Raw genomic sequence first — 26,235 nt, forward strand, 5'->3', positions numbered from 1 at the left:
AGCCCTTCGCCGTGGCTGTCGCCGTCACTGACGTGCACCTCTCAAAAAAAGTAACTACACGTCGCAAGTGCGCGTAGCTTAAGCTCTGTGATTGGTCGGCTTGGTAACGATGACGAGTCTGGACGGGACCGAGAGCCGCGCGAATGGCGCAAGCGATTGTTTACAAGTGTGGAGTCCCGTGAAGGAGCTCCGGATGGAAAGTTTTGTTTTGTGTTTACCTCATAGTTAAAGTTGTTGCACGTCCGCCGGTTCCTGCCTCAAAATGAGCGAGTTTGAGCCACTTGTACATCCCGGAAGTGTTCAGGAAAAGCAAAAAAGCAGAGAAGAAACTCGACACAGAGAAACATTTACACCTCACTGCCATCTAGCGTTTCGGAAGTGTTAATGGTTCATTCTGCTGTGGCGACCCCGGATTAATAAAGGGACTAAGCCAACAAGAACATGAATGAATTAATGAATGAGTACACATTCTGATCTAAAGGACAATCGTTCCTATGTCAGTATCTGATGATTGAGTGATTGGCGTTTATACGCTATTAGAAGGACCTTCAGAAATGACGGGGTTAAGCTCATCCAGCACGTCTGGCGCAACTTTATGATCATAGGATCGCTAGTTGTATGTGAATTATGTGCTATACATGCTTGTTTATGTCATTATGCTACCACAATGAGAATTACTCATGTCAAGTGTTTAAGAAGGACGGCGCAGTGGCGCAGTAGGTAGTGCTGTCGCCTCACAGCAAGAAGATCACTGGTTCACCCTCGGCTGGCTCAGTTGGCGTTTCTGTGTGGAGTTTGCATGTTCTCCCTGCGTTCGCGTGGGTTTCCTCCAGGTGCTCCGGTTTTCCCCACAGTCCAAAGACTTGCGGTACAACCCACATGGAAAGAACCTATATGAGGATGTATGCGCATATATGAAACCTATATGCAGTATATATGCACATATATCATAACATATATGCTGTATATATGTGTATATATGCCACAAATAGGCAGAATTGAGGTGCATATATGTGCATATACAGGCCAGGTCTCTTATATTGCATCTTCATATCCACATATAAGCCCTTTATATTCATACATGATATGTCTCCTATAGCTCATATCTCACTTTGGCAACTGTCATGCATGATGCCTTGCCTATAGTTCATATTTTCTATTATAAAGACAATAAGTACATAGATAGCAGAGTGGCATTAATTCACTGTTGAAATTCTATCCGAATCACTATTTTGGTTGATGTTTTAACATTTATTCAATGTTAATTTAACTTAGGTCTGCTATCTGGGTAAGAAATAACTTTAAAAAATGGTATATATAATTGGTATTGCTTCTAATTGGCATTTTATGGATTTTAACTACAGTATGGCAAATAAGTGAGAGGAGATGGAAAGCTATGATGTTTACACGTATTCCTGAAATCAAGGTAAATTTTTCAAGGAAATGAAAGAAATGTATAACAAAATGGCTTGTCTTTTTTTCTTTATTGTTGTTTTTTTGCCTTATTTTTGTTCTTGTACTATATTTATTTCTTGTATTATTTGATTAAGTTAATAAAAATTTCTTTTAAATAATGTTGTCTAGCAGCTGTATTTTAGTAATTTTACTAACATATAAGCAAACATATATGTACACAATAATGTGCATATATGTACATATATGTACATATAATATAGAATATGTCCAATCTATATATGTCACATATCAAAGACCTATATGAAAATGTGTATTAAAACATATATGTTTCTATAGGTCCTTTCCGTGTGGGAGGTGAATTGGGTAGGCTAAATTGTCCATAGTGTATGAGTGTGTGTGATTGAATGTGTGTGGATGTTTCCCAGAGATGGGTTGCCGCTGGAAGGGCATCCGCTGTGTAAAAACGTGATGGATAAGTTTGCGGTTCATTCCGCCGTGGTGACCCCGGATTAATAAAAGGACTAAGTTGACAAGAAAATGAAAGAATGAAGTGTTTAATAAGTCATTTGTTTAAGGCTTATTGCCAGTTTTAAGTACTTTCGATTTTAACCGTGCTGATTGCAGCGCATAGCGAAAGTGAAACCATATCATCATGTTTACTGCTCTGCTCTCAGATGAAGCATTATACTTGACTGTTATTATATATGGTGAATGTTATCTGTGATCTAGAAGTCCAATCATGTTATACTGATTTTATTATTATTTCTATTTCATTATAGAACCACACGCCTATACACACACCTCTTCAGTGTCCAATAAACCAGTTTGATTGACCTTAACTGAATAATCCACTTCCGTTTTCTGATCGACACCCCAAGGGGAAGGCTAGAGAAATTAGAACCTCCTCAGAATACAATCTTAACCTGACAAACCAACAGTACTTCTGCCTACATAATTCATGATCTCCAGAAATACAGTTGAAGTCAGAATTATTAGCCCCGCTGACTTATTAGCGCCCCTGTTTATTTTTTCCCCAATTTCTGTTTAATGGAGGGAAGATTGTTTTTGCACATTTCTAAGCATAATAGTTTTAGAAACCTATTTCTAATAACTGATTTATTTCATCTTTGCCATGATGACAGTAAATAATATTTTACTTAATATTTTTCAAGACACTTCTGTACAGCTTAAAGTGACATTTAAAGGCTTAACTAGGTTAATAAGGTTAACTAGGCAGGTTAGGGTAATTAGGCAAGTCATTGTATAACGATGGTTTGTTCTGTAGACTATCGAAAAAAAAATATCTTAAAGGGACTAATAATTTTGTCCCAAAATTGTTTTTTAAAAAATTAAAAACTGCTTTTATTCTAGCCGAAATAAAACAAATAAGACTTTCTCCAGAAGAAAAAATATTATCAGACATACTGTGAAAATGTTCTTGCTCTGTTAAACATAATTTGGGAAACATAAAAAAAGAAAAAAAAAATCAAAAGCAGGCTAATAATTCTGACTTTAACTGTATATAGGGGTATGTTTTCAAAATGTTGTAATGTGTACCTCATAGTACCTTAAAGGTACAAAAGTGAACCTTAAAGGTACAAATGTGTACCCTAAATGTACTAATGTCTGGTACAAAGACCACATTGTGTACCTTTATTTCTGAGAGGCAACAAACTGGCAGCAAATGAGGGCAACTGAGCATGTGCACAAGGTTAGTTGACTGAAAGCCCAAATCCTGTCATTTAGCAAAGGAAAGCCAATAATCCACGCGCATCATTCAAAATAATGATTATCCAGTCATTGCAAATTGTTGGAAACATTTGCCAACATTAGCACCCTATTTGAATGAATAAAACTGAGTGACGAGGAAACAACATTCTGTCTTGTATGTATTTTATATGGGTGCAGTGGGTAGCGATCTCACAGCAAGAAGACATCTGGTTCGAACCCCGGCTTAGTCAGTTGGCATTTCTGTGTGGAGTTTGCATGTTCGCCCCATGTTGGTGTAGGTTTCCCCCACAGCCCAAAAACGAATTGGGTAAGCTAAATTGTCTGTACTGTATGTGTGTATGTCCTGGTTCTCCAGATTGAGGGTTGAGCGTTGGGCTAACAACTCGTCTCATAAAAACAAGATATTCAAACACAAAAATGGTGTGGCTAAATATCAGCTTTGATATAAATGGCCCTGGGAGTAAGTACATATTTTATACCTGTTATAATTAACAGTGATTTATCAGCTGCAGATCGCTGGAGAACTACAATTCTGCCACTGAACCGAACTACAACTCCCAGATCGTTCCAATCTCTCCTGCTGAAGTTGACAGTCATCCGGACACTGACACACACACAGCTGAAGTTCATCATTGAATGATTACTTGGACTATATATACACACCACACATTTACACACACTTGACTGAGTCTTGTTTCTGTTAGCTGTAAGTGAGGAATTCAAGCCATTCTCCTTGTTCGGCCTTGCCGTGTTTATTGTTATCTGTTGTTTTGCCACCTGTCACAATCGTCTGTTTTTCTGACTACACTTTAGATTTTCCGCATGCTCCTGCTTGTCCCAGTTTTGACCATTGCCTGCCTTTAGTGTTGGGCAAAGCGAAGCTTGATGAAACACTGAAACAGTTAAAGCAAATGTGTCGAAGCTTTGAAACATTTTGAAACCCGTCTACAGTGACACCTAGTAGTCTTTTTTTATGTATTGCTCAGGAACAGCTATGGCAAAGAAATTGTTAAGAAAATTTAGGTATTAAGCCCCACATTGTAGAGTTGAGGTTTCAAGTGATTTTGTGAAGCGGTGAGAGTTCCTGATGAGCATGCAGAGATAATAGGTTCAAATCCAGGGGTATGCAGCTATAGATTTTAGTTTTTAAATGCTCTTGCTCTTGAAAGTTGGAATGTAGATTTTTCCTAAAAATGCTGGGTTGTTTCAACCCAAATGTTGGGTCAAATATGGTGAAAAAATAGTGTGCATTTTTTTATTTATTTTTTATTTAGATAGGCTTACACTTTTAAAATTGCTGGGTTGATGTAACTTAACATTGTGTCAACCGTTGTTTTTTTTTTTTAAAAAGTGGCCCATACTTTCAATATGAGCTCTGCATTTAACCCATTCAAGTTAACAAAAACACGGAGCAGTGGCCAGCCATTGCTTCACCACCCAGGGAACAGGACTCAAACCTGCAACCTTTGGTTTACAACTCTCTTACTGCACCCTATATAGGTGCACATTTGCAAACATTTTACAAAATTATTGTGATGCTGTTATACACTCTAAAAATGCCAGGTTATTTTAACTCAACTGCTGGGTTAATATTTATTTTTTTATAAAATTAATAGGACCATATTTTATCCAATTTGGGTTTAAATAACCCAGCATTTCTTGTAGTGCATTTATTTGATTTGTATTTATTTATTCACTCATTTGCCTTCATGGATTTGTTTAAAAAAACAAAAACAAAACAAAACAATATTCACCCAATTTTGAGTTACAACAACCCATCATTTAACTGTTTGTCAATGATGCATCTATTAAATACATAAAAAAGAGGTTGGAACCCCCCCAAATGCTGGGTTTTTGTTAGCCAAATGTTGGGTCAATTACAGGTTGCTTTTTCGGTCTGTGTTAAAATATCATCTACCTTGTTTATAAAGTTTATTTTGAAGTCATGTGTTGAAAATGACAAAGGTCTGAAGTCACTGTGTTTAGAGTGAATATGTATAGCAAATTAATGTAGTGAGTTTAAATTTCTTACACTTGCATTGTAAAATTGCTGGGTCGTTGTAACCCAATGTTGGGTCAAACATGGACAAATTCAATATTAGATTATTTTTGTTTTAATAAATTAAATTTAAATACAACAGTTAAGTTTTTCCATTTGACCCAACAACAACCCAAAAACCAAACAACACACCCCATCCCTTATTTTTTTATTATTACCATTATCACTATGACATTAAAGTTAGCAACCCAACATTGGGTCAAACATGGACAAACGGTTGTTTTAAAAAGTGCAATTTAAATTGAATGTAATTAAAAAGAACCCAGTATTGACCCAATGTTGTGTTACATCAACCCAGCATGTTTTTAAAATGTATAAGTGAATATAAACTCAGTAGCCTTCATTATTTTTGCTCTACAGATTCACTCGCTCATTTAATCAAAACACGGTGAGTTTAGTTTGTGACATTTTTAACACATGACTCCAAAATAAACCGGAGCTGATTTTACAGATATTTTAACACTGACCGAAAACACATTTTTGAAAATTATTATCATCATCATCGATATTACATTAAAGTTAGCAACCCAACATTGGGTCAAAAATGGACAAACAGTTGTTTTAAAAAGTGACCCATACTTTAAATTTGAGTTCTGCATTTAACACATTCAAGTGAACACAAACATGGAGCAATGGTCAGACATTGCTGCCCCACCCAGGGAGCAGGACTCAAACTTGCAACCTTTGGTTTACAACTCTCTAACCCTTAGGCCACTGGCGTACCCTATATAGGTACACCGTTGCAAACATTTTTACACAATTATTGTGATGCTGTTATACACTCTAAAAATGCTGGGTTATTTCAACCCACCTGTAGGGTTATTTTTTAATAAATTAATAGGACCAAATTTTACTCGATTTGAGTTTAAATAATCCAGCATTTCCTAGAGTGCATTTATTTAATTTATATTTGTTTATTCACTCCTTTGCATTTATGGCTGCAATATTGACCCAACGTTGAGTTACAACGAAATGATGCATGTATAAGTTTTATACACAAGAAAGTTGGAATTTAAAATTTTCCTAAAAATGCTGGGTTGTTCTAACCTAAATGTTGGGTCAAATATGCTTAAAAAATAGGGTGCATTTTTCTAAAATGTGTGAGTCAGTATGTATAGCAAATTAATATTGTGAGTTTAAATTCCTTACATTTACTTTCTGAAATTGCTGGGTAACTCAACATTGGGTCAAACATGGCCAAATTCAATATTGCATTAATTTTGTTTTATTAAATTACATTTAAATACCACATTCCCATAATTTGAGTTCTGCATTTAACCCATTCAAGTGAACAAACACTGAGCAGTGGTCAGCCATTGCCCCACCCAGGGAGCAGGACTCAAACTTGCAACCTTTGGTTTACAACTCTCTAACCCTTAGGCCACTGGCGTACCCTATATAGGTACACCGTTGCAAACATTTTTACACAACTATTGTGACGCTGTTATACACTCTGAAAATACCAGGTTAATATTGACCCAATTCTGTGTATACAATAGACCAGGCATCACCAACCCTGTTCCTGGAGGGCAACCTTCCTGCAGATTTCAGTTTCAACCCTGACCAAACACACCTGTCTGCAATTATCAAGTGGTGCTTCAGGTCCTAATTAATTAGTTCAGGTGTGATTGATCAGGGTTTGAACTGAATTCTGCAGGAAGGTAGCTCTCCAGGAACAGGGTGGGTGACCCCTGGACTAACCCAACTGCAGGGTTAATTCTTTAAAGTAAATTTAATATGACCTTATTTTACCTAATTTTGTTTTAAATAACCCAGCATAGAGCACATTTATTTAATTTGTATTCATTAATTTCTTTGCATTTATGGTTTTGTTGTAAAAAAAATGATATTGAGCCAACGTTGAGTTGCAACAACCCAGCATTTAACTATTTATAAATGATGCAAGAAGTAGATTTTTCCACCTTACAATGCTGGGTTATTGTGACCCAAATGTTGGGTCAAATACGGTGAAATAAAATAGCGTGCATTTATTTTAGATAAAATGGCCGAGTGAATCTATATAGCAAAATAATATACTGCATTTAAATTCCTTACACTTTCTAAAAATGCTGGGTTGTTGTAACCCGAATGTTGGGTCAAATGTGGTAAAATAAAATAGCGTGCATTTATTTTAGATAAAATGGCTGAGTAAATTGATTTTGCAAAATAATATAGTGAGTTTAAAGTTCTTAGACTTTCTAAGATTGTTGGGTTGTTGTAACCCAAATGTTGGGTCAAATATGTTAAAATAAAATAGGGTGCATTTATTTTAGATAAAATTGCCGAATGAATCGGTATTGCAAAATAATATAGTGAGTTTAAATTTCTTACACTTTATAAAATTGCTGGGTTGTTGCAACTCAACGTTGGGTCAAACATGGACAAATTCAATATTAGATTAATTTTGTTTTATTAAATTACATTTAAATACAACAATTGGGTTCAACATGACTCCGTTACACTGATCTTTTACAGATATACATTTCTTAAAACTGACCAAAAAAAAAAAAAACCGTCCCATTTTTTTCACTGGAGTTTTTCACCCACATAAACCAAGCCGTCAGTGCTCGCGCCTGATCAGCTGGCAAAGACGCGTCACACGCACGGCTCTTCTCCGTCCATGCATGCATCCCTCCCTTTAAACCCTCTCACCGCCGAAAACGAATGACGGGACCGGGAAAGAAAAATCAAGTGAGTGAAAGAAAGAAAGAAATAAACAGCTGAGGAGACACACAGAGAGAGAGACACACACCGAAAGAGAGGGAGAGAGCGAGCGCGCGCGTTGCTCCATGCTCACTCCCCCATTGGAAGCTCATTTTGGATTCGACTTTTTTCTTGGAGGGACTTGAGAGAAGAAACAAGCGTCTGTTTGGCGTGCTGAAGGCGGACAGCCATGCACCTGAATCGGGAGGACGAGGACGGTAAAGGTAAGAGACGCCAGACTTCTGTGTTTTTTTTTTTTTTTTACCAGCGCGCCCGCCCTTGAAATGAAGCGGCAGACGGTTGTGTGTGGCGGCAGCCGGTACCGCCGCCGCGCGCGCGTCCGGGTCAACGCCGTGTCATTTCTATTCAATTTCATGTCAATTCGTCCTCAACTGCAAAGTGTCAGCTCGCGAACGCGCAAACAGGTGCAAGCGGGTTTCTCAATCAAGCAATTCGCGCGCGTTTTCATGCTTGCAGCACCTGTTGTGTGTGTTTTGTTTCACCGTGAGGGCATTTCTCCGGGTGCCTTTGAGGGAGTTGTCATCCACGCAAGGTCATCATCACATAGTCATGATTGGGCGTTTGTCATACTGAGTGCTGCGTCTTATCGCTTGCATGTGTGATGAACGGGGTTTTGCTCACTTTTTAAGCATTATTATTTTATGTGTGTGAGTGCAAGAGGATGGTGGTTATTAGGGCGAAGGGAAGCGGACGTGCGTTTGGCCTCTGCCCCCTCCTGTTGCGCGCAGAACAGATTTTTGGAGGAATTGCGATGGTCAGTTTTTTAGCATTTGTCTGTCAGACAAGAGGTTTACGAGACACTGACTGCTGTGGCTAAACAAACAGGACGTTTGATGGTCATTAAACACTCATTTGTGATGCAAGATGGCAGTGGAGTTAATTAAATGAAAGACTATAGTTTAACCCTTGAATGTCAGGAGCGTTAAAAATCATTTATATACAGCAATTCGGTCACTTGTGATTTCAATTTTTTACACCAAGCTAGTTTATTTTGAGAAGCTTCTTTTTTATAGGGAATTTCTGGTGTTTATTTTTTTTAAATTGCAGTTTGTACAAGTCAGCTGGGCCGATTAACGATATATTGAAACGCAATAATATTTCTGAAAATAAAAAATGACAAGCTCTGGACTTTTTACTCTATATTGATCTAATCTAAGAGCCAAACACACTGCAGAAATGTGCAATAATGGCAATCTAAAAGTGTGTTGATATTAGTGATGCACTGAATTTGTGGCCACCGAAAATGCAATGCCATTTAATGGACCCTCTAATTTTTTTGTGGCTTGAGTTATTGTTGGTGTACCCTTTTTATTTAGAAGCATTAACAACATGTATCAGAAAATATATTGTTTCCGTTTATTATGGAAGATAATTATCAAGATTGGTGATGCACTGATACAGATTTTTGGCCTATATTGTTGACTCTTTTGACTTTGATTTTTTTTATTTTTTTTTATTTTTTATTTTTTTTTTGAGTTCAATGAAAAAAATGTATTTAACTTCTTTTTTTTGGCACTTGTGTGACACAGACGAGAGTTTTATGAGACACTGACTGCTGTGGCTAAACAAACGGGACATCGGATGGTCATTAAACACTCATTTGAGATGCAAGATGGCAGTGAAAAAATCATTTATATATTTGTTTGTTTTGAGAAGCTACTTTTTTGGAGGAATTTATGTTGTTTATTTTTTAAATAGCAGTTTTTACAACTGTATTTTGCTTTAATGAGGCAAGGCGAAATTATCTTTGAGTTAAGGCTGGGCCGATTAACATTTTAACGAATCGCAATAATTTATGAAAAAAACAAATCAATGATAAGCTCTGGACTTTTTTTTTACTCTATATTGATCTAGTCTAAAAGCCAAACACACAGCAGGAACGTGCAACAATGGGAATCTAAAAGTGTGTTGATATTAGCGATGTACCGAATTTGTAGCTACGGAAAATTTATCGGGAGAAAATGTAAAGCCATTTAATGGACACTGTAATTTTTGTGGCTTCAGTCATTGTTGGGGTACTCTATTAAATCTGGAAGCATTAACAACTTGTATCGAAATATGTATTGCTATCATTCAATATGGAAAATAATTATCGAAAACGATAACTCTTAACATTTGGAGGCTGATGAAATAAAATTGAATATTGAATATATTCTTTGAATATCACACTAACTGTACAAAAAAAAAAACAAAAAAAAACCTACTAATACTTCCCTTCTTAGACTTTACAGACCTGAAACTTGCCTTTAGTACTTATTCATTGTTGCTCTTAGTTGTGTAAATTGCTTCCTTGTCCTCATTTGTAAGTCGCTTTGGATAAAAGCGTCTGCTAAATGACTAAAAAAAAAAAAAAGTAAAATGTATTTAACATTTTTTTGGCATTTGTGTGACAGACAAGAGGTTTACGAGTGCTGTTGATAAACAAACAGGACATCGGAAGGTCATTAAACACTCATTTGTGATGCAAGATGGCAGTGGAGTTAATTAAATGAAAGACTATAGTTTAACCGTTGAATGTCAGCAGCATTTAAAATCATTCATATACAGCAATTCGGTCAGTTGTGACGTCAGTTTTTAGACCAGCCTGGAAGGCTAGTTTATTTTAAGTAGCTACTTATTGTGAATTTCTGGAGTTTATTTTTTTTTTAAATAGCAGTTTTTACAAGTGTTTTGCTTGGTAAAGAGGCGAGGTGAAATCACCTTTGAGTTCGGGCTGGGCCGAAAAACGATATATCGAATTGCAATAAAATTTATAAAAATAACAAGGACAGGCTCTGGACTTTTTTACTCTTTATTGATCTAATCTAAGAGCCAAACACTCAGCAGACATGTGCAACAATGGGAATCTAAAACTGTGTTAATATTAGAGACACACCGAATTTGTGGCCACCGATTTATTGGATGTTGTAATGCCATTTAATGGACCCTCTAATTTTTGTGGCTGGAATCATTGTTGGGGTACTCTATTAAATCTGGAAGCATTAATGACTTGTATCAGAAAATATATCAGTATCAGAAAATATATCATTATCGTTCAATATGGAAAATAATTTTGAAGATTAGGGATGAACCGATATGGATTTTTTTTTGGCTGATATTGATAACGATAACTTAGAAGATTTGGAGGCAGATGATAAAAAAATGGATTTAACTTTTATTTATTTTTTTTTTACATTTGTGTGAGACAGACGAGGTTTACGAGACACTGAGCTCTGTGGATAAACAAACAGGACATCGGATGGTCCTTAAACACTCATTTGTGATGCAAGATTGCAGTGGAGTTAATTAAATGAAAGACTATAGTTTAACCCTTGAATGTCAGCAGCATTTAAAATCATTCATAAACAGCAATTCGGTCAGTTGTGACGTCAGTTTTTAGACCAACCTGGAAGGCTAGTTCATTTTAAGTAGCTACTTTTTGTGAATTTCTGGTGTTTATTTTTTTTAAATAGCTGTCTTTACAAGTGTTTTGCTTGGTAAAGAGGCGAGGTGAAATCACCTTTAAGTTCGTGCTCAGTCGAAAAACGATATATCGAATCGCAATATAATTTTTGAAAATACCAATGACAAGCTCTGGACTTTTTTTTTTTTTTTTACTCTGTATTGATATAATCTAAGAGCCAAACACACAGAAGACATGTGCAAATATGGGAATTTAAAAGTGTGTTGATATTAGAGATGCAACGAATTTGTGGCCCCCGAAAATTAATTGTCCAAAAATGTAATGCCATTCAATAGACCCTCTAATTTTTGTGGCTTTAGTCATTGTTGGGGTGCTCTTTTAAATAGAAGCATTAACAACTTGTATCAGAGTATATATATATCGTGATCGTTCAATATGGAAAATAAGTATTGGGATAGCATTTTTGCCATATTGCTTTTGAGTCTTTCTAAATGTAATGTTTACATGCTTCTGTGTTGTGTGTATATATATTTATCTCTGTCGATTTCTAGATAAGATGTCATAATGTACATGCATCATTTCATTGATAATTATTTTTATTGTACTATACCTATTTTACTGTATTTTAGTAGACCAATGCAACCAATGTTTTAATCTTTAAGATAAAAATGAGTAGAGCAATTCAGCATTTTGGATGTGACATTTTCAGGAAAAACTTAAAATATAAAAACACAGAGAAAGTATATGTCAACGTTATATTGAAGCATCTGTTTATATTTTCCACAAGAACAAACCACAGAGTTATGGGATCAGAAAATATCAATCTGTAAACATTTGTTACATTTTAAATGAGGAAAATAAACGTATTATGGATGTGACCCCAAAACTCTTAGAGTTTACAGTCACACCAAATGCTTTGTAGAAATTCTGTGAATTAAGCTGCACAACCCATAATAAATGATGCTAGTCAAAAAGAAAAGAGTTGGCTGACTATAGAACAAACATGATGGATTTAGTTTTACTTGACTTTTTTTGCATTAAGCTTCATTATGGGTTTGCAATTGCCACTTGTGTGATTTGGTAAATCAAATATAATTGTTGGAAAACATTGACGGAACCATTTTTGAGTATTTTTACAGAACTGGAAAATAAAAGCCAACACAAAAAAAAAAAATTGTAGAAAGGGTTTCATTATTTTGGTTAAAAACTTATTTTTTTTATGGCATGGTAGACATTTGCATGGAATTTCTCAGTAACATACTGTAGATGACCTTGTTAAATATATTTTCTAAATGATGTGTAATGTATTTCATTCTATAACCATTAAGTCTTTTTAAACTATCTTCGTATTAAAAGATTTTTTTTAAGATGCTTACTGGCAAACTCATTCAACTCTGTTTAATACTAAATAAAATGCGTTTAACGTTCATATTTTTAAAAAATAAGAATCACATTTTATTCCGTGCTCTTTAACTATAAACATGCAATGTTATGAAGTGTAATGTAGTTGTTTTATTACTGGGATCACCAAACTTGTTCCTGGAGGTCCGGTGTCCTACAGATTTTAGCTCCAACTCTAATCAAACACACCTGAACAAGCTAATCAAGGTCTTAAGCTGCGGACACACTGGGTTTTTCCTCCCATAGACTTCAATTAATACGCACGCGAATGCGTCAGACCGGAAACGCAGGTTCATGCATCAAGTTTTGCAGGTTGCTGTGGTGCAAAGTTCAAGCTTGGTGAACTCTGACCTGCGAAATCGCATAGATTGCGTGAAAACAATCGAGGATCAAAACATGATTTAAAAATGTAAAACTTTTTAAAATGTCTAATAAGCTTGTTTAATCTAGCCTCTTTTCCCAGCACCGCACGACAGAATATCACATGCTCAAACTCTAATCTAACGGCAGCTTAACTAGGTATACTTGAAACACCAGGTAGGTGTGTTGAAGCAAGTTGGAGCTGAACCCTGCAGAGCACCGGACCTCCAGGAACTAGATTGCTGACCCGTTTTATTATGTGACCATGGATGACATAACCACACAGCAAAATTTCCAGTGTTGTTTGGAGTTGTTTTTACAGTGTAAATTTTTTTGAGTTAAAAAGTGTTATTTGTGGTGTTAATTTACGTGACATAAACACCTGCAGTGTACCCTTGTGGTCAGAGTAAGGGTTAATACTGCGAGTTAACATAGTTAACACTATAAACAAGTTGTTTCCATTTCCGGTCGCTTCACCTTACTTCCTCTTTGATTAATGGCGGATGGCACATGGAGAGCATTCAAACAGGTAACTGTCATATTACTTATTTAACCACAAATATTCAAAACATTTTTACATGCTTTATGTTTCTCAATGTTAAATTAATATTTGTAATATTCTAACCGAGATTTCAAGTTCTAACCACTTGTCAATTTATACACGACAGACATCTGGAGCCACGAGACAAGCTGCTTTAGCGGGAAAACAAAGGTAACTTTAAACATTTTACAATTAACAGTTTTAAGGAGTTCCTATATTTGAATCGGGTTCAGTTCGAGCCTATTATGAGAAATAGGCAGTAATGACTCATGCAACCGTTTGAATTGTTTAAACTGTTTATTTGTTTTAAATATATGCAAAGCAGCAGCTGTCAGTACTTAACATTAGCTGAACCGTAACCTAGCTTTGTGTGTAATCTAACGTTATCTATAATGTTCACTGTTCAGTGCGATTAATTTGTGGCGCGAGCAGCGAGGAGTCGCGGGCTGCCTGTTCACGCTTTCATCGGTGCTTTTAAACGGTGAATAACGTTATACGATTCAAGTGTACAGGTACAGACCTGCAGACCATAATACGTTAAAAACAGACGCAAAATACATTCGCTGTAAAAGTTAGCAGTGCTTGTTGACATGAAGGGATAACGTAAAGCCTGGTTTATACTTCTGCGTGAAGTGACCGCCGCAACTCACGGCGCAGGCAACGCGTGCAACTGTGCATTTATACTTCTGCGCACTGTCTCCGTTGGTCTGCATTAACACTTCCGAAACGCTAGTTGGCAGTGAGGTGTTAATGTTCCTCTGTGTCGAGTTTCTTCGCTTCTGTTTTGCTATTCTGAACACTTCCTGGATGTACAAGTGACTCAAACTCGCTCATTTTGAGGCAGGAACCGGCGGACGCGCAACAACTTTAACTATGAGGTAAACACAAAACAAAACTTTCCATCCGGAACTCCTTCACGGGACTCCACACTTGTAAACAATCGCTCGCGGCATTCGCGCGGCTCTCGGTCCCGCCCAGACTCGTCGGCGCTAGCAAGCCGACCAATCACAGAGCTTGCGCTACGCGTTGTTGCGACGTGTAGTTACAATTTTTGAGAGGTGCACGTCAGTGACGGCGACGGCCACGGCGAAGGGCTATGCGTCAGCGCCGTAGCCTACGCCGGTGTTTGACGCAGAAGTATAAATCAGTTCAGAAATGATTCTTCTTTAACCGGTTCTTTTCAGTGAATCAATCGAACCAGTTCACTATATTGAACTGAATCATTTGAAATTGTTCGCTTCTCCGGTAAGCACCAATCCTTAAAATGGCTTACTTTATAACCTGTCTGACACTCAGTTCCACTCAAAAATACCGTATGTTGAGTTTCGACTTATTCAGTAACTGTAACAGACGGAACTGCTGTGAAAAGAACTGATGATGAGCGCGAATCGAGTAACGTGTTCCCTATAAGTGGAGCTGAGCTCCACTGACAACGACCGAAAAATGCTAAGCTCAGAAGAGACGAACCCAAGCAGACTGTTATTGCCATTGTTTACCTAGCAAATTTCATTGTTGACTTTAAGGTAGTAGTCGAATAGTAACTTTATTTATTTAATATTGAAGTGCTGTTCAATTGCATTGCATGAAGAGCTGGCTTAGATAGAACTGTACGTACTCTTAACTTTTGAAGATCTTTCATTAATGTGTAATGTGAAAAAAAATGTTTTTTTAATCTGTAATGTGCATTTATACAAGTATAATTTTCCTATAGCCTACGTCTTGCTAACAATACTAGTTAGAAATTGGTATGTAGAATCCTTCATAATAAAAAAACAAAAAGAACGTAAATATAGCTATTTTTAGAAAAAGAAAAACATAATGTGCTTTTTTATTTATATGTGCTATTCATAATAACATCGGCTTCTGTATCACCTTAACATGAAATGGAATAAATTAACTTGATTTAATTTTACTATGTCAAGTTTGTGAAAGATTCTTGTTAATAATAAAGTGATATTGTGTATTTTTCAACAGCTTCCATCATGTTGGTGAAAGTTCTATATTAAGGAGTGAAAAAATATGTAAAATTGCTTACTGATTTTACATTTCAATGTTTTCGCAGTGAAGATAAGTTAAGATCACTAAAGTCATACCCATTTCCTTAGTCTATGTTTTTTTTTTTTCAGTGAAAAGCAAATTTGGATTATCAACAACTGCAGATCCTCAAGTTTTCAATGACACGGACCCTAATGTAGAAGAGGAGATCTTCCACGAGTTAATGGACAGCAGTCCACATTTATGCTTGACTGTTAGATGTTTGGAAGAAAATATTTTTGCTGGCCTGCCTGAGGGTAATTATTCAATAAATATTTGGACAGTTTTAAAATGCCTCTGTTTTACAGTAGTATAAGTCAAAACAGTTAGAATTAAGTAAAAAGAAGAAATTCATAGAAGAGCTTACTGAACAGTGGAGTGTCTATAGAAATAAAGAGTTTTTATATGTTTCTTGACCATTGCCAGGTGTTCGTTTAGCTTAAGTTCATGTGATGCCCAGTGATGAAAGGTTGATCAAAATAGTCTGTCAAAACCACAGTGTAGAAAAACATTGAGGATGATGGTGTATAGTAAAAGCTATTAGTACAGCATTGTTTTAAATTAAGTTGAAATATAAGATAAATTTATTGTAAACTAAAGAAAATATTACGTAAAGGTTAATAATAATGTTTTCCATTTCTCCATCAGTGATTTCACCCACAAGATCATCAACAGCCAGCACATGTACTGATACAGTTTCACTCTCTTCAACGGATCATGAAGACCCAGAGCGAACAATGCAGAATCAATTGACAAGGACTAACAGCTGCTTGATAGTAGATGGTAAAGGGCAAAACAGGTATATGCATATGTTGTTTGTTATGGTTAATTCAATCATATACTAATTCAGTTTTAAATGGTTTTACAAGTATAACCATTTTTCTGGTCACTTTATCAGATTGTTCAAGATGCATTGGGAAAGCCATCTGGTGGTGATGAAGTACTTGACGAATACAAGGTCACAAAAACTTTAGGGCCACAGCACTAGACGGCAGCTGGTTAATATTGTCGTCAGTCACATGAAAGAGATTCATAGGTAAGATTTCATTAAATATATGCAAGAAAAGCATGGATTTTTTTTTAAACCAAAAAAAAAAAATAAAATGTAAAAAGTTAAGTACTGTCCTTAATCAAATATTTTACTGATTGTTAGGAGAATCCCCACATGCAAGCAACGGGAGACTTATGCTTTGGGCATTATTTCTCTTTTTCCCAGCCTGAGAGACCCGTTTTCCGCAAAAGGCTATGTAAGAAATTGTCTTATTGTACTTAACACAAACTTGTTCATCCGTTTTAATTATTTAACGCAGAGGTGCCCAAACCTTGGTCCTGGAGAGCCAGTTTTCTGCAGAGTTTAGCTCCAACTGTAATTAAACACAAGCTCTTAACTAGCAAACTAGAATCTTTCAGGCAGTTGTTTTGAAGCAAGTTGGAGCTAAACTCTGCAAGACACTGGCCCTCCAGGAATGAGTTTCGACACCCCTGGTTTAAAGGTTTGTGTTTTTTATTTTTATTTGTATCATACAGTCAGTCTTTTTAATGTAACTGGCATTTTTAAAATATTTCTATCTATATAATAGGAACATTTTTACGATCCAGAAAAGGGAACCGTTTGTAATTAATCTAATATGCTTCTTTCTTAGATTATTCAAGACTTTAGTCTCCTGTTCAATGCTGAAACATCCAACAAGTTGCTTGAGAGGTGGGAGACCGCATTTAAGCACAGGATCATCAATGAGGAGAAATCTGACTTCAACTGCCAGACTTCATTGTCTTATTAATTCAGCAGAAGGACAAGAATCTGAAAATGGTACGATTTCTAAGGATTTTGTAGTTTGAAATTTGCTTTGGTTTCTTTTGTATTTGTGAGCTATAAGTGTGAATGTGGGCTTGCTTCATTTTAATATTAATACGTATAACTTTATCATCATTCATTCAGACTGGGATAATGATGTCATCTGTCCTACTCCTTCTGCATCTCCTACCTCCTTCAGAGAGAAAGAAGACTTAAGATCAGTTCAACAGAGGCCTTTGAAAGACTTGTGCATTTCCATAAGGTAAAACTCACAATATTTTCGAAAGTCTTTTCATTGTTATTATTAAGGTTGTTAAGACCATTATGCAAGGCTGTAAAATGTACCTTTTGAAACTTTTTTTTTTTTAAAAGCCAATACATTCAGTTGAATGCTGTTGAAGAATGTATGTTACATCTTGGATGAAATGAGGGTTTATCAAAAAATATATAAACATATTTTTGTGGTAATTCTTTTCCCTGTCACACTACACAATGAATGACATGAACACATTTTATTTTTGCACTTTGGGTAAAGGTGGTTTTGTTATTTTTTGTGTTGTTTTCATTAACAAAATTGTAAGTTTCCTAATTGGTTTCCTGCATTTAATGACATATTTTTGGCTGTGTTTTTGCAGTCTTGTACCAGCATTGAAGACCATCTCAGTGAGAGGAAGGGCCACCAGCCATATCGCCTAAGATCAGGAAGGATCAAGGGGAGGATTGACCATTTCTATGTGGTTATGGACAAACATCTCATCTCTTGTGCAACAACCAGGTCCTTGAGTGCTGTTGATGAACTCTTTAAAGACTATGTGTTCAACTTGACGTACGAGGAAGCCCTTGTCTACATCTTTACCTTTCTGCAGACTACAGTCTACAACATCGATGTTGGACCTACCAGTGAGTCACCCAGGGTAAAGAAACTGCGTGCAAAGCTTTTACACTAAATGTTTCTTTTACAATAATGTGTTGTCAAAGCTTGCAAGCAAGCAGCACCTCTTTAAGACTCTCACAGTTTTTGATACTGAAAATGCTGTACATTTTATGTTGGTTTAACTGTGCGTTTAAGATGCATTGTTAAAAATAAAAGTTTAAACTGGTAAACTGTTCTGATTTTTTTTTTAACTGATCAATGCAAACTGTCCTGTAATGCAGTAAACAATATATATAACTAAAAATACATTTAAATATCAACCTAGGTATGTATGAGCACTATATTATTAGTGTTAAGATGAACACTCTTAGTGTTAAGCTATTAACACTGCGAGTGTAGTTTTAACATATTTACTTTATGCAAATAGGGAAAGTGAGTGGAAAACAGAGAGTTAAAGTCAACACTAGCAGTGCTTTTTTTTAACACTATGCAAGTGTAAAATAATTTACTCTTTTTCAAGTGTAAATTTAACTCGATTTAGTGTGGACCTATATAAACACTAAAGAAGTGTTAATTTTCACACTTAGAGAGTGAAATTAACACTTCAAAATTTGCTGTGCAGTCATAAAAGTTGCATTAATAAGCTTTCCAATGATGTACTTTTAAAATAGGACAATTTTTGATTTTTACTTTATCTGAGGGATGAACAAATCTGAAGGCGAAAATCACCTTGAAAGTTCTCCAAATTAAGATCTTAGCAATGCACCTTGCTTATCAAAAACAAAGTTTTGATATATTTACAGGAGGAAATGTACTAAATATCTTCACGGAACATGATCTGTGCTTAATAGACTAATGATTTTTGCATAAAAGAAAAATCAATAATTCTGACCTTGTGTTGTTGGCTTACAAATACAAATATGCAACATTATTCTACTTTTTTTTCTATTGTAAAAGTCTCTTTTATTCTAAACATGCAGACATGTTGTTTTATCTGTCCTTGAATTTAGATTAGAGCAGAGATGCCCAAAGTAGGGTAACCTAATGTTTGGCCCACCAAGAGGGAGGATGAAAGATAGGGAGTTGGTTGGGGCGAATGCCTTTGACAGAGCATGTCATTTACAATTTACCATAACCTTTTGTTTTTTTGTTTAATTGAGGAGCTTCAAAAAAGTCAACTAAAGTAAAATGTTGTTAATGAATCAGACTTTTAAAATGTAAACATTGTCACTTGCCAGATAGAGGACAATTCACTAGACATCAGTAAGCAAATCAAGGCAAAGGCAGTAGCAGCTTGACCAGTGTATTTAGAATTAAACTCCATTGATTTTGATTAATTTATTTTTGATTTAAAAATGTCATGCATAAAATATCATTAGCAAAAAATACATTGCAACATGGTCGAAAATGGAGTGGGATGAAGCACAAGCTTATTATTTTCCACACCATTACCACATACTTCATTCTTCTATTATTTAAACATTTCTTCTTTTACCCATCTCTTTTTTTTTTTTACATGAGACATATTTTATCCTTTTGGCATCTTTGACATATTATATGTTTAAATCCATTTGTACCTCTACATTTTGTAACACAGACAAAGAAAGAAAGAAAGAAAAAAAAACATAGTACATAGTACTTAATTAAAGTTGCATCATACCTTTCTTATTATATTTTTTTCAATCACCTTTATCAACATATTCCTTTAACAGTATATATTTATACCATTTTTTTAACTGATTATTATGCTGACATTGTTTGAGAGTCTGATCTAGACTGTTCCATAATTTTACACCACAGACAGACATAAACAAACTTTTTAAAGTTGTCCTTGTTTTCAACCTCCGAAAATTTAGCTGTTCTCTCAGATTATATGCCCATTGTCTTTCTTCAAAAAAACTTTTGTATACGTTTTGGATGTAATTTATTCCTAGCTTTAAACATAAATTGTGTTATAAATGGCATTATGTCATTACTGTAATAAGTTCATTGTAAAATGTTAAAAATGATACTGCATCACTATTATATATTAAAGCAGTTTTCTTGTTTTTTTTAAAATATTAAATAAATTTTTAAATGATATATGGCGAATTTATGGTAATATGGTTTGGTATATGGCGCAGTGGGTACACTGTAAGCCCGGACAGGTTGATTGAACTTAAAAGATTTATGGAAACTCGCCCTAAAAAAGCTCATTTCGTCTTGTTGATAAAGCAATACTTTTTAAGTTTATTGTACTTACAATTTCAAATGCATTTAATTAAATATTTAGTTGACTAAATTACAAACAAGGACAAAGAATAAAAATTTACTTTACACTTTATTTGAAATCACTTAGAATAATCACTCTGAAACAAGTGACAAAACAAGAAAATGATTTGTATAACAATTAGTCAATATTCATTGTTATAAATCGAAATAAAACATTGTTTAGAATCTTAATTTTTTTTTTACAAACATATCCAAATAATAAACAACCACAGTATGTTAATACATTGTAACATTATGGAATAATAACACATGCTAAACAATAAGGCATAGTTTAAATTTTATTATTTCGCAGTTAGGACAGCAAGCCTGAAGGAACATGCCTTTTCTGTACCTGTTGACATTTCTGTACCTGTTGACAAGTTGATTTTTAACAGCCAGAATCTTACCCCTTAGCGTCTTCTTACCCAAACTTGTTGAATGAAAAGAAGAGTATTGTCCATGCACTTTGGATAGCCTAGCACGATCACCTCACAGTTAGAAGGTCATTGGTTTGAGTCCCGGGTCAGTTGGCATTTCTGTGTGGAGTTTGCATGTTCACCCTGAGTTGGCTTGGGTTTCCTCCGGGTGTTCCGGTTTCCCCCACAAGTCCAAAGACATGCGCTATAGGTGGATCGGGTAAGCTAAATTGTCTGTAGTGTATAAGTGTGTATGTGAGTGTATGGGTGTTTCCCAGTGATGGGTTGCAGCTGGAAGGGTATCCGCTGCGTTAAACATACGCTGGATAAGTTGGAAGTTAATTTTGCTGTGGCGACCCCAGATTAATAAAGTTAAAAACTTTACAATAATAATACCGTCATTCATTTCTGACTAAAATTATTATTTCGTAAGCTAAACCTTCAGCTGAAAAATAGTATTTTGTATCTTTGGTTCTTTGAATTGATTGATCCAGAATTAAGGCAATTACATCATAACTAACTGTAATGAAGTTACATAAAAAATTAGATCCCTTTTTTGTTGCAGAAAAGTAATCTAATTACAATAACTTATTGCTTTGTGGTTAATTACACCCAACCCTGCATACATGCATGTATACATATATGTAGAAACAAAGCTTTATTGTATACTTCAGGTGTGTGTGCCTATAGTGTGTGCCTACTGTATATAGAAATTGATTTAAACTTCTTGTGAGAAATGCTTTCTTCATTGAAAAGTGTAGCCTTGGTTTTTCTTACCATGGTAACTATTGTTTCCAGCTCAGCACTGTAGTTTCTGCTGTTATTGTTCGCACGGTTCATAGTTCCTGTGGTCATTGCCACTCAACCCATTAGGGGGGCACCGATTACCAAGGCAGTTTTATAACAATTTACTGATTCAATTTGCCTCTAATGAGAGTAATTACTGCATACCAGCCCAAGACACATTTGTTTTGACAGTTTTCCAGAAATCTCATATTTCCATTTGGCTGAAATGCTTATTGTTTGTTTTAGTTTCATTAATTTAAAAGAAATATTATTTTTACTTTATTGGGATATGACAGTAGCTTGATAGAAAGTGGAATTAGAGAGAGAGAGAGAGACATGTTACTTTTAGTTATAATAAAAAAAAAAAAACTTATGATCATAATTTTTGTAAGTTCTCATTGAGTATTTTATTTATGGCTGTACATACAGTATATTATGTTTTCTGTCATAGAGACATATTAGGATTGCACTCTGTGGTTTGATTGATTGATTGATTGTAACAAACTCTGGAAAAATAGAAAATTATTTGATTCTTTTCTGCCTAGACGGTATTGAAAAATGGGAAAAAAATGATTCTGTCATAATTTGCTCTCTCCTTTTTAAACCTACGATTTTCTTTCTTCTGTTGAACAAAATCATATATATATATATATATATATATATATATATATATATATATATATATATATATATATATATATATATATATATATAAAAATGTTGGAAAGCTGAATCTTTTGATTTAAAGTATTTGATTGAAATACAATGCCAGTGGTACAGCTTTTGCTTTTGTTGTGGTTTTGTTTGTTTTTTAATATTATTTATTTATTTTCCATTTTTTTAAGTTTTTTATTTAATTTTTTGTGTTGCTTTTATTGTGGAATTTGGAATTTTATAATATTTCTTAATAGAAATGCTTATTGTTTATTTTTTACCTTCATTATTTTAAAAGAAATTTGATTTTGACTTTACTACATGACAGTAGCTCTAGAAAGTGAAATTAGAGAGATAGAGACATGTTAATTATTTTTGAAAAATTATTTCATAGTAGTTCAATTATATTCATGGCAACATATATTTTCTGTCATATAGACATAATTAAGATTACGTTCTGTGGTTTATTTGATTGATTGATCGATTAATTGATTGTAACAAGCACTGGAAAAGTACAAAATTTTGATCCTTTTCTGCTCCTTTTCTTCTGTCATAATTTGCTCATCCTTGTTTTGAGTTTCCTTCTTCTGTTGAACACAAAAGCAGATATTTAGAAAAATGTTGGAAAGCTGAAGCTATTTGAAGTATTTGAGTGAAATACTATGCCATTGCTACAGGTTTTGCATTTTGTTTTGTTTTGCTGTTTTTATTGATTAATTTTTGTTTGTTTGTTTGTTAAAAAGATTTATTAATCCAGTGTTTTGTTTTTATTTATTCTTATTTTTTGTTTTGTTTTTAGTGGTGAATTTGGAATTCATAGTTTCTAATAGAAATGCTTATTGTTTGTTTTAATTTCATTATTTAAAAAAATATTATTTTTACTTAATTAGGATATGACAGTAGCTCGATTAAAAAGTGAAATTAGAGAGATAGTCATGTAAATTTTTAGTTAATAATAAAAAAATAATAATTATGGTATAAGAGGTAGAGAAGAGGTAGGCGGGCAGCTAGTAAGCTGCTAGTAAGCATGAAAAGAAACAGCATCATACCGCCCCGTAGCCTTAATTCTAAAGACAAAATGCGGCCATACGTTCCTCTGGCTACATAATTCACAATCTCCAGAAATGTATACAGGGCTACATTTTCAGATTGAGCCTGTGTTGGATTTATTGATTGATCACTAGTTCAGCTTAATACCACATTCATACACTTACAGTAGTAACATCAATTTTCATAACTATGCTCGTTTTTTTGTAGGACATGCCAATTAGTGTGAGAAGTTTTTATTAGCGTTGTGGATGTAATCAGCTTTAGCTCGTCTTAATGCCAGTTCAGCTGGGACTCTCACATCCAATGCATTGCCAGAGATTTCATGCTGTACTAGACAAAAGCAGATTTTGTAAGCACGGATTTGGGAATATCCAGTTGAAGAAATGCTTAGCGCAGTCAGCTGAACAGGGAAGCTGCTTCCTACAAAAGAGAGACATGGACACTAATGTTTTTACAACCTGACACCACAGCTCAACAGTAAACTGGGTAAAAAAATAGATTTTCAATTAACTGTTTTTTGTTTTATGTGTTTATTAAATATCAACTCTTTAAAGCTGCAAATCAGTCTTTTTTTCCCACATATATTCCATATTAAATGTGTATAAAACGAATTTGTGATGTATTTGATTAATATTGATGTGTATTTCACACTGTGCTTTGGAAAAAAAGGCTTGATTTGTCCTCTTTGTTTCTGTACAACAGTGTTTCTCCACTCTGTTCCTGAAGGCACTCCAACAGAACACGCTTTCAACCTCCTCCTAATCAAACACACCTGAATCAACTCATCAAAACATTAGAAGAGACTCCAAAACCTGAAATCAGTGGGTCAGATAGGTGTAAATATATCCTGTTGGTGTGCCTCCAGGACTCCAGGAACAGGGATGGGAAACAGTGCTGTAGAGAATTGTTTGTGATGGGATTTGTTTGATCAATAGAGATGTAGTTCAGTGTTTCCTCTAGGATTTTTTACAGCTGTGGCAGGAGGTCTTTTACTCAAATCTACCAACTACCTATAGCATATTTCAATGACAAATGGAGAAATGTCGCGAGCGCAGTATTACAAGTCGAGATCGCATTTATGTAATACGAGTATGCAAATCTCTTTGCATGTGCGCCGATTTTCTCTCCTTATGCACAAAACTTCTTGCACATCCTCAAATATACGCTGCTCAAGCGCAGATCTTGTGTGCTCTTAAATAAACATTGCTGAAGTGCGATTTAGTGTGCTTATGTATCAAGTCTCCAACATTTATAAGATTTACTAGTAACGTTTATGAATTTCTCCAATAGACCCATAGAGCGGCATTATTGCGTCCTGAAGTAAAGTGAAACTGCTATAAACTCCAGCAAGACTCCAGCAAAAGTCACTGTGTGCAGAACCATAGACCTTTATCTATGAATAAAGTCAAATTTGTGGAAACCGTGTTCATCCTAACTGTTGTGTTTGCTGGCCTCACGCATTACGCACCTGTCAGTCAGTCAGTCAGCACGTCACCTTAAAGGATTAAACAAATAACGCACAGCACTACTAGGGTTACAGAAAAGTTTGCGCTGTTATAATTCACTTACCTTTTAATGCGTTTTGGTGCGATTTACAACCCGCTATAAAAAAAAAACAACAACAACAATGACTGAATGTTTTGAATGAGAAGCTGTAATGTAGCCGTGGTGGGCTGAATTTTAGTGTGGCGCCCCGCCATGGCAGAATGAATGTAGCGGAAATCATGTAGTTTATGGATAGTTTGCAGTTTTGGTGTAGCAAACTTTATTATTTGTATCTTTAGTTTATTATTGTGTTTACTATTGAAAGCAACGATAATGAAAAAATAATGGATCTGGTACATTTTCAGCTTGGACGTTATCTGCTAGTATTTTAAATTAGTCACAAATTGGAAGAAAGTTCTTTTGTATTTTTACAGTACTTTGTGCCCTGTATTGTATTTATTAAGGGTTCATTTATTTGCAATCAGATCTGCTTTGGGGGTTTGGAAAATTGAGACTAGATTTAAAAGGATATTTCACCCCAAAAATATCTTGACTTGTTCTAAACCAGTTTGAGTCGTTTTGTTCTGTTGAACGCTCACCGGCCACTTTATAAGGTACACCTGACCTGACCAACTGCTTATTTATGCAAATTTTGTATCAGCCATTCACATGGCAGCAGCTCAGTGCATTTAGGCATGTAGACATGGTCAAGACGATCTGCTGCAGTTCAAACTGAGCATGAAAATGGGGAAGAAAGGTGATTTAAGTGACTTTGAACTAGGCCTGTCACAAAAATCAATATATTAACTTATCGCATAACACATGGACGTGATCATTTTTGGTGATGCATTATATATTGCCCACACATATACAATTCTCGCCATATTTTAGCTGATTTCCGGCCTCTTTATCCATGTTGGAGGTGTCTGTGTCAGTATGGTTAACCTCTTAAGGCTCAAGGTGTTTTTGTGCATGCATTTTCTATTTCTTTTTCCCATTTGGGCTCTTTGGAACCTAATTAGAATAAAACCCTAAGTATTCTCTTTTGATATGATGTACTTTTAGATTCGTGGTTTGAATCTACATAAAACACTTTTTCCTGACTGTTTTTAATGCATATTTAACAGAATTTTTTGAACATGTTTTGACTATCAGAGAGTAAAAACATTTTTTTTTCCTATTTTGGACAGTTGAAAATAGTGTTTGGGACATTTCATATGCTGCAAAACAGTTGCAGGATGACACTGTATGTCTGT

At 35.1% G+C, this 26,235-nt stretch overlaps 2 protein-coding genes and 1 pseudogene across 4 annotated transcripts in view; all 3 read left to right on the forward strand.

Annotated features, from left to right (window-relative positions):
* slc25a22b (solute carrier family 25 member 22b) overlaps positions 1-26,235 on the forward strand; it is a 473,977-nt gene that overhangs the window by 56,576 nt on the left and 391,166 nt on the right. The window lies entirely within an intron of this gene.
* Positions 7,769-26,235, forward strand: part of syt7b (synaptotagmin VIIb) — a 295,403-nt gene continuing 276,936 nt past the window's right edge. For 2 of the 3 annotated variants that reach the window (XM_068222145.2, XM_068222146.2), the window contains exon 1: positions 7,769-8,133. In XM_068222145.2, the coding sequence (XP_068078246.1) occupies positions 8,100-8,133 (34 nt within the window). In that variant the 5' untranslated portion in view covers positions 7,769-8,099. 3 annotated transcript variants of the gene reach the window in all.
* Positions 14,855-18,568, forward strand: LOC100004016 (uncharacterized; annotated as a pseudogene).

Source organism: Danio rerio, chromosome 7, assembly GCF_049306965.1.
Source record: "Danio rerio strain Tuebingen ecotype United States chromosome 7, GRCz12tu, whole genome shotgun sequence".
Lineage (NCBI taxonomy): Eukaryota > Metazoa > Chordata > Actinopteri > Cypriniformes > Danionidae > Danio > Danio rerio.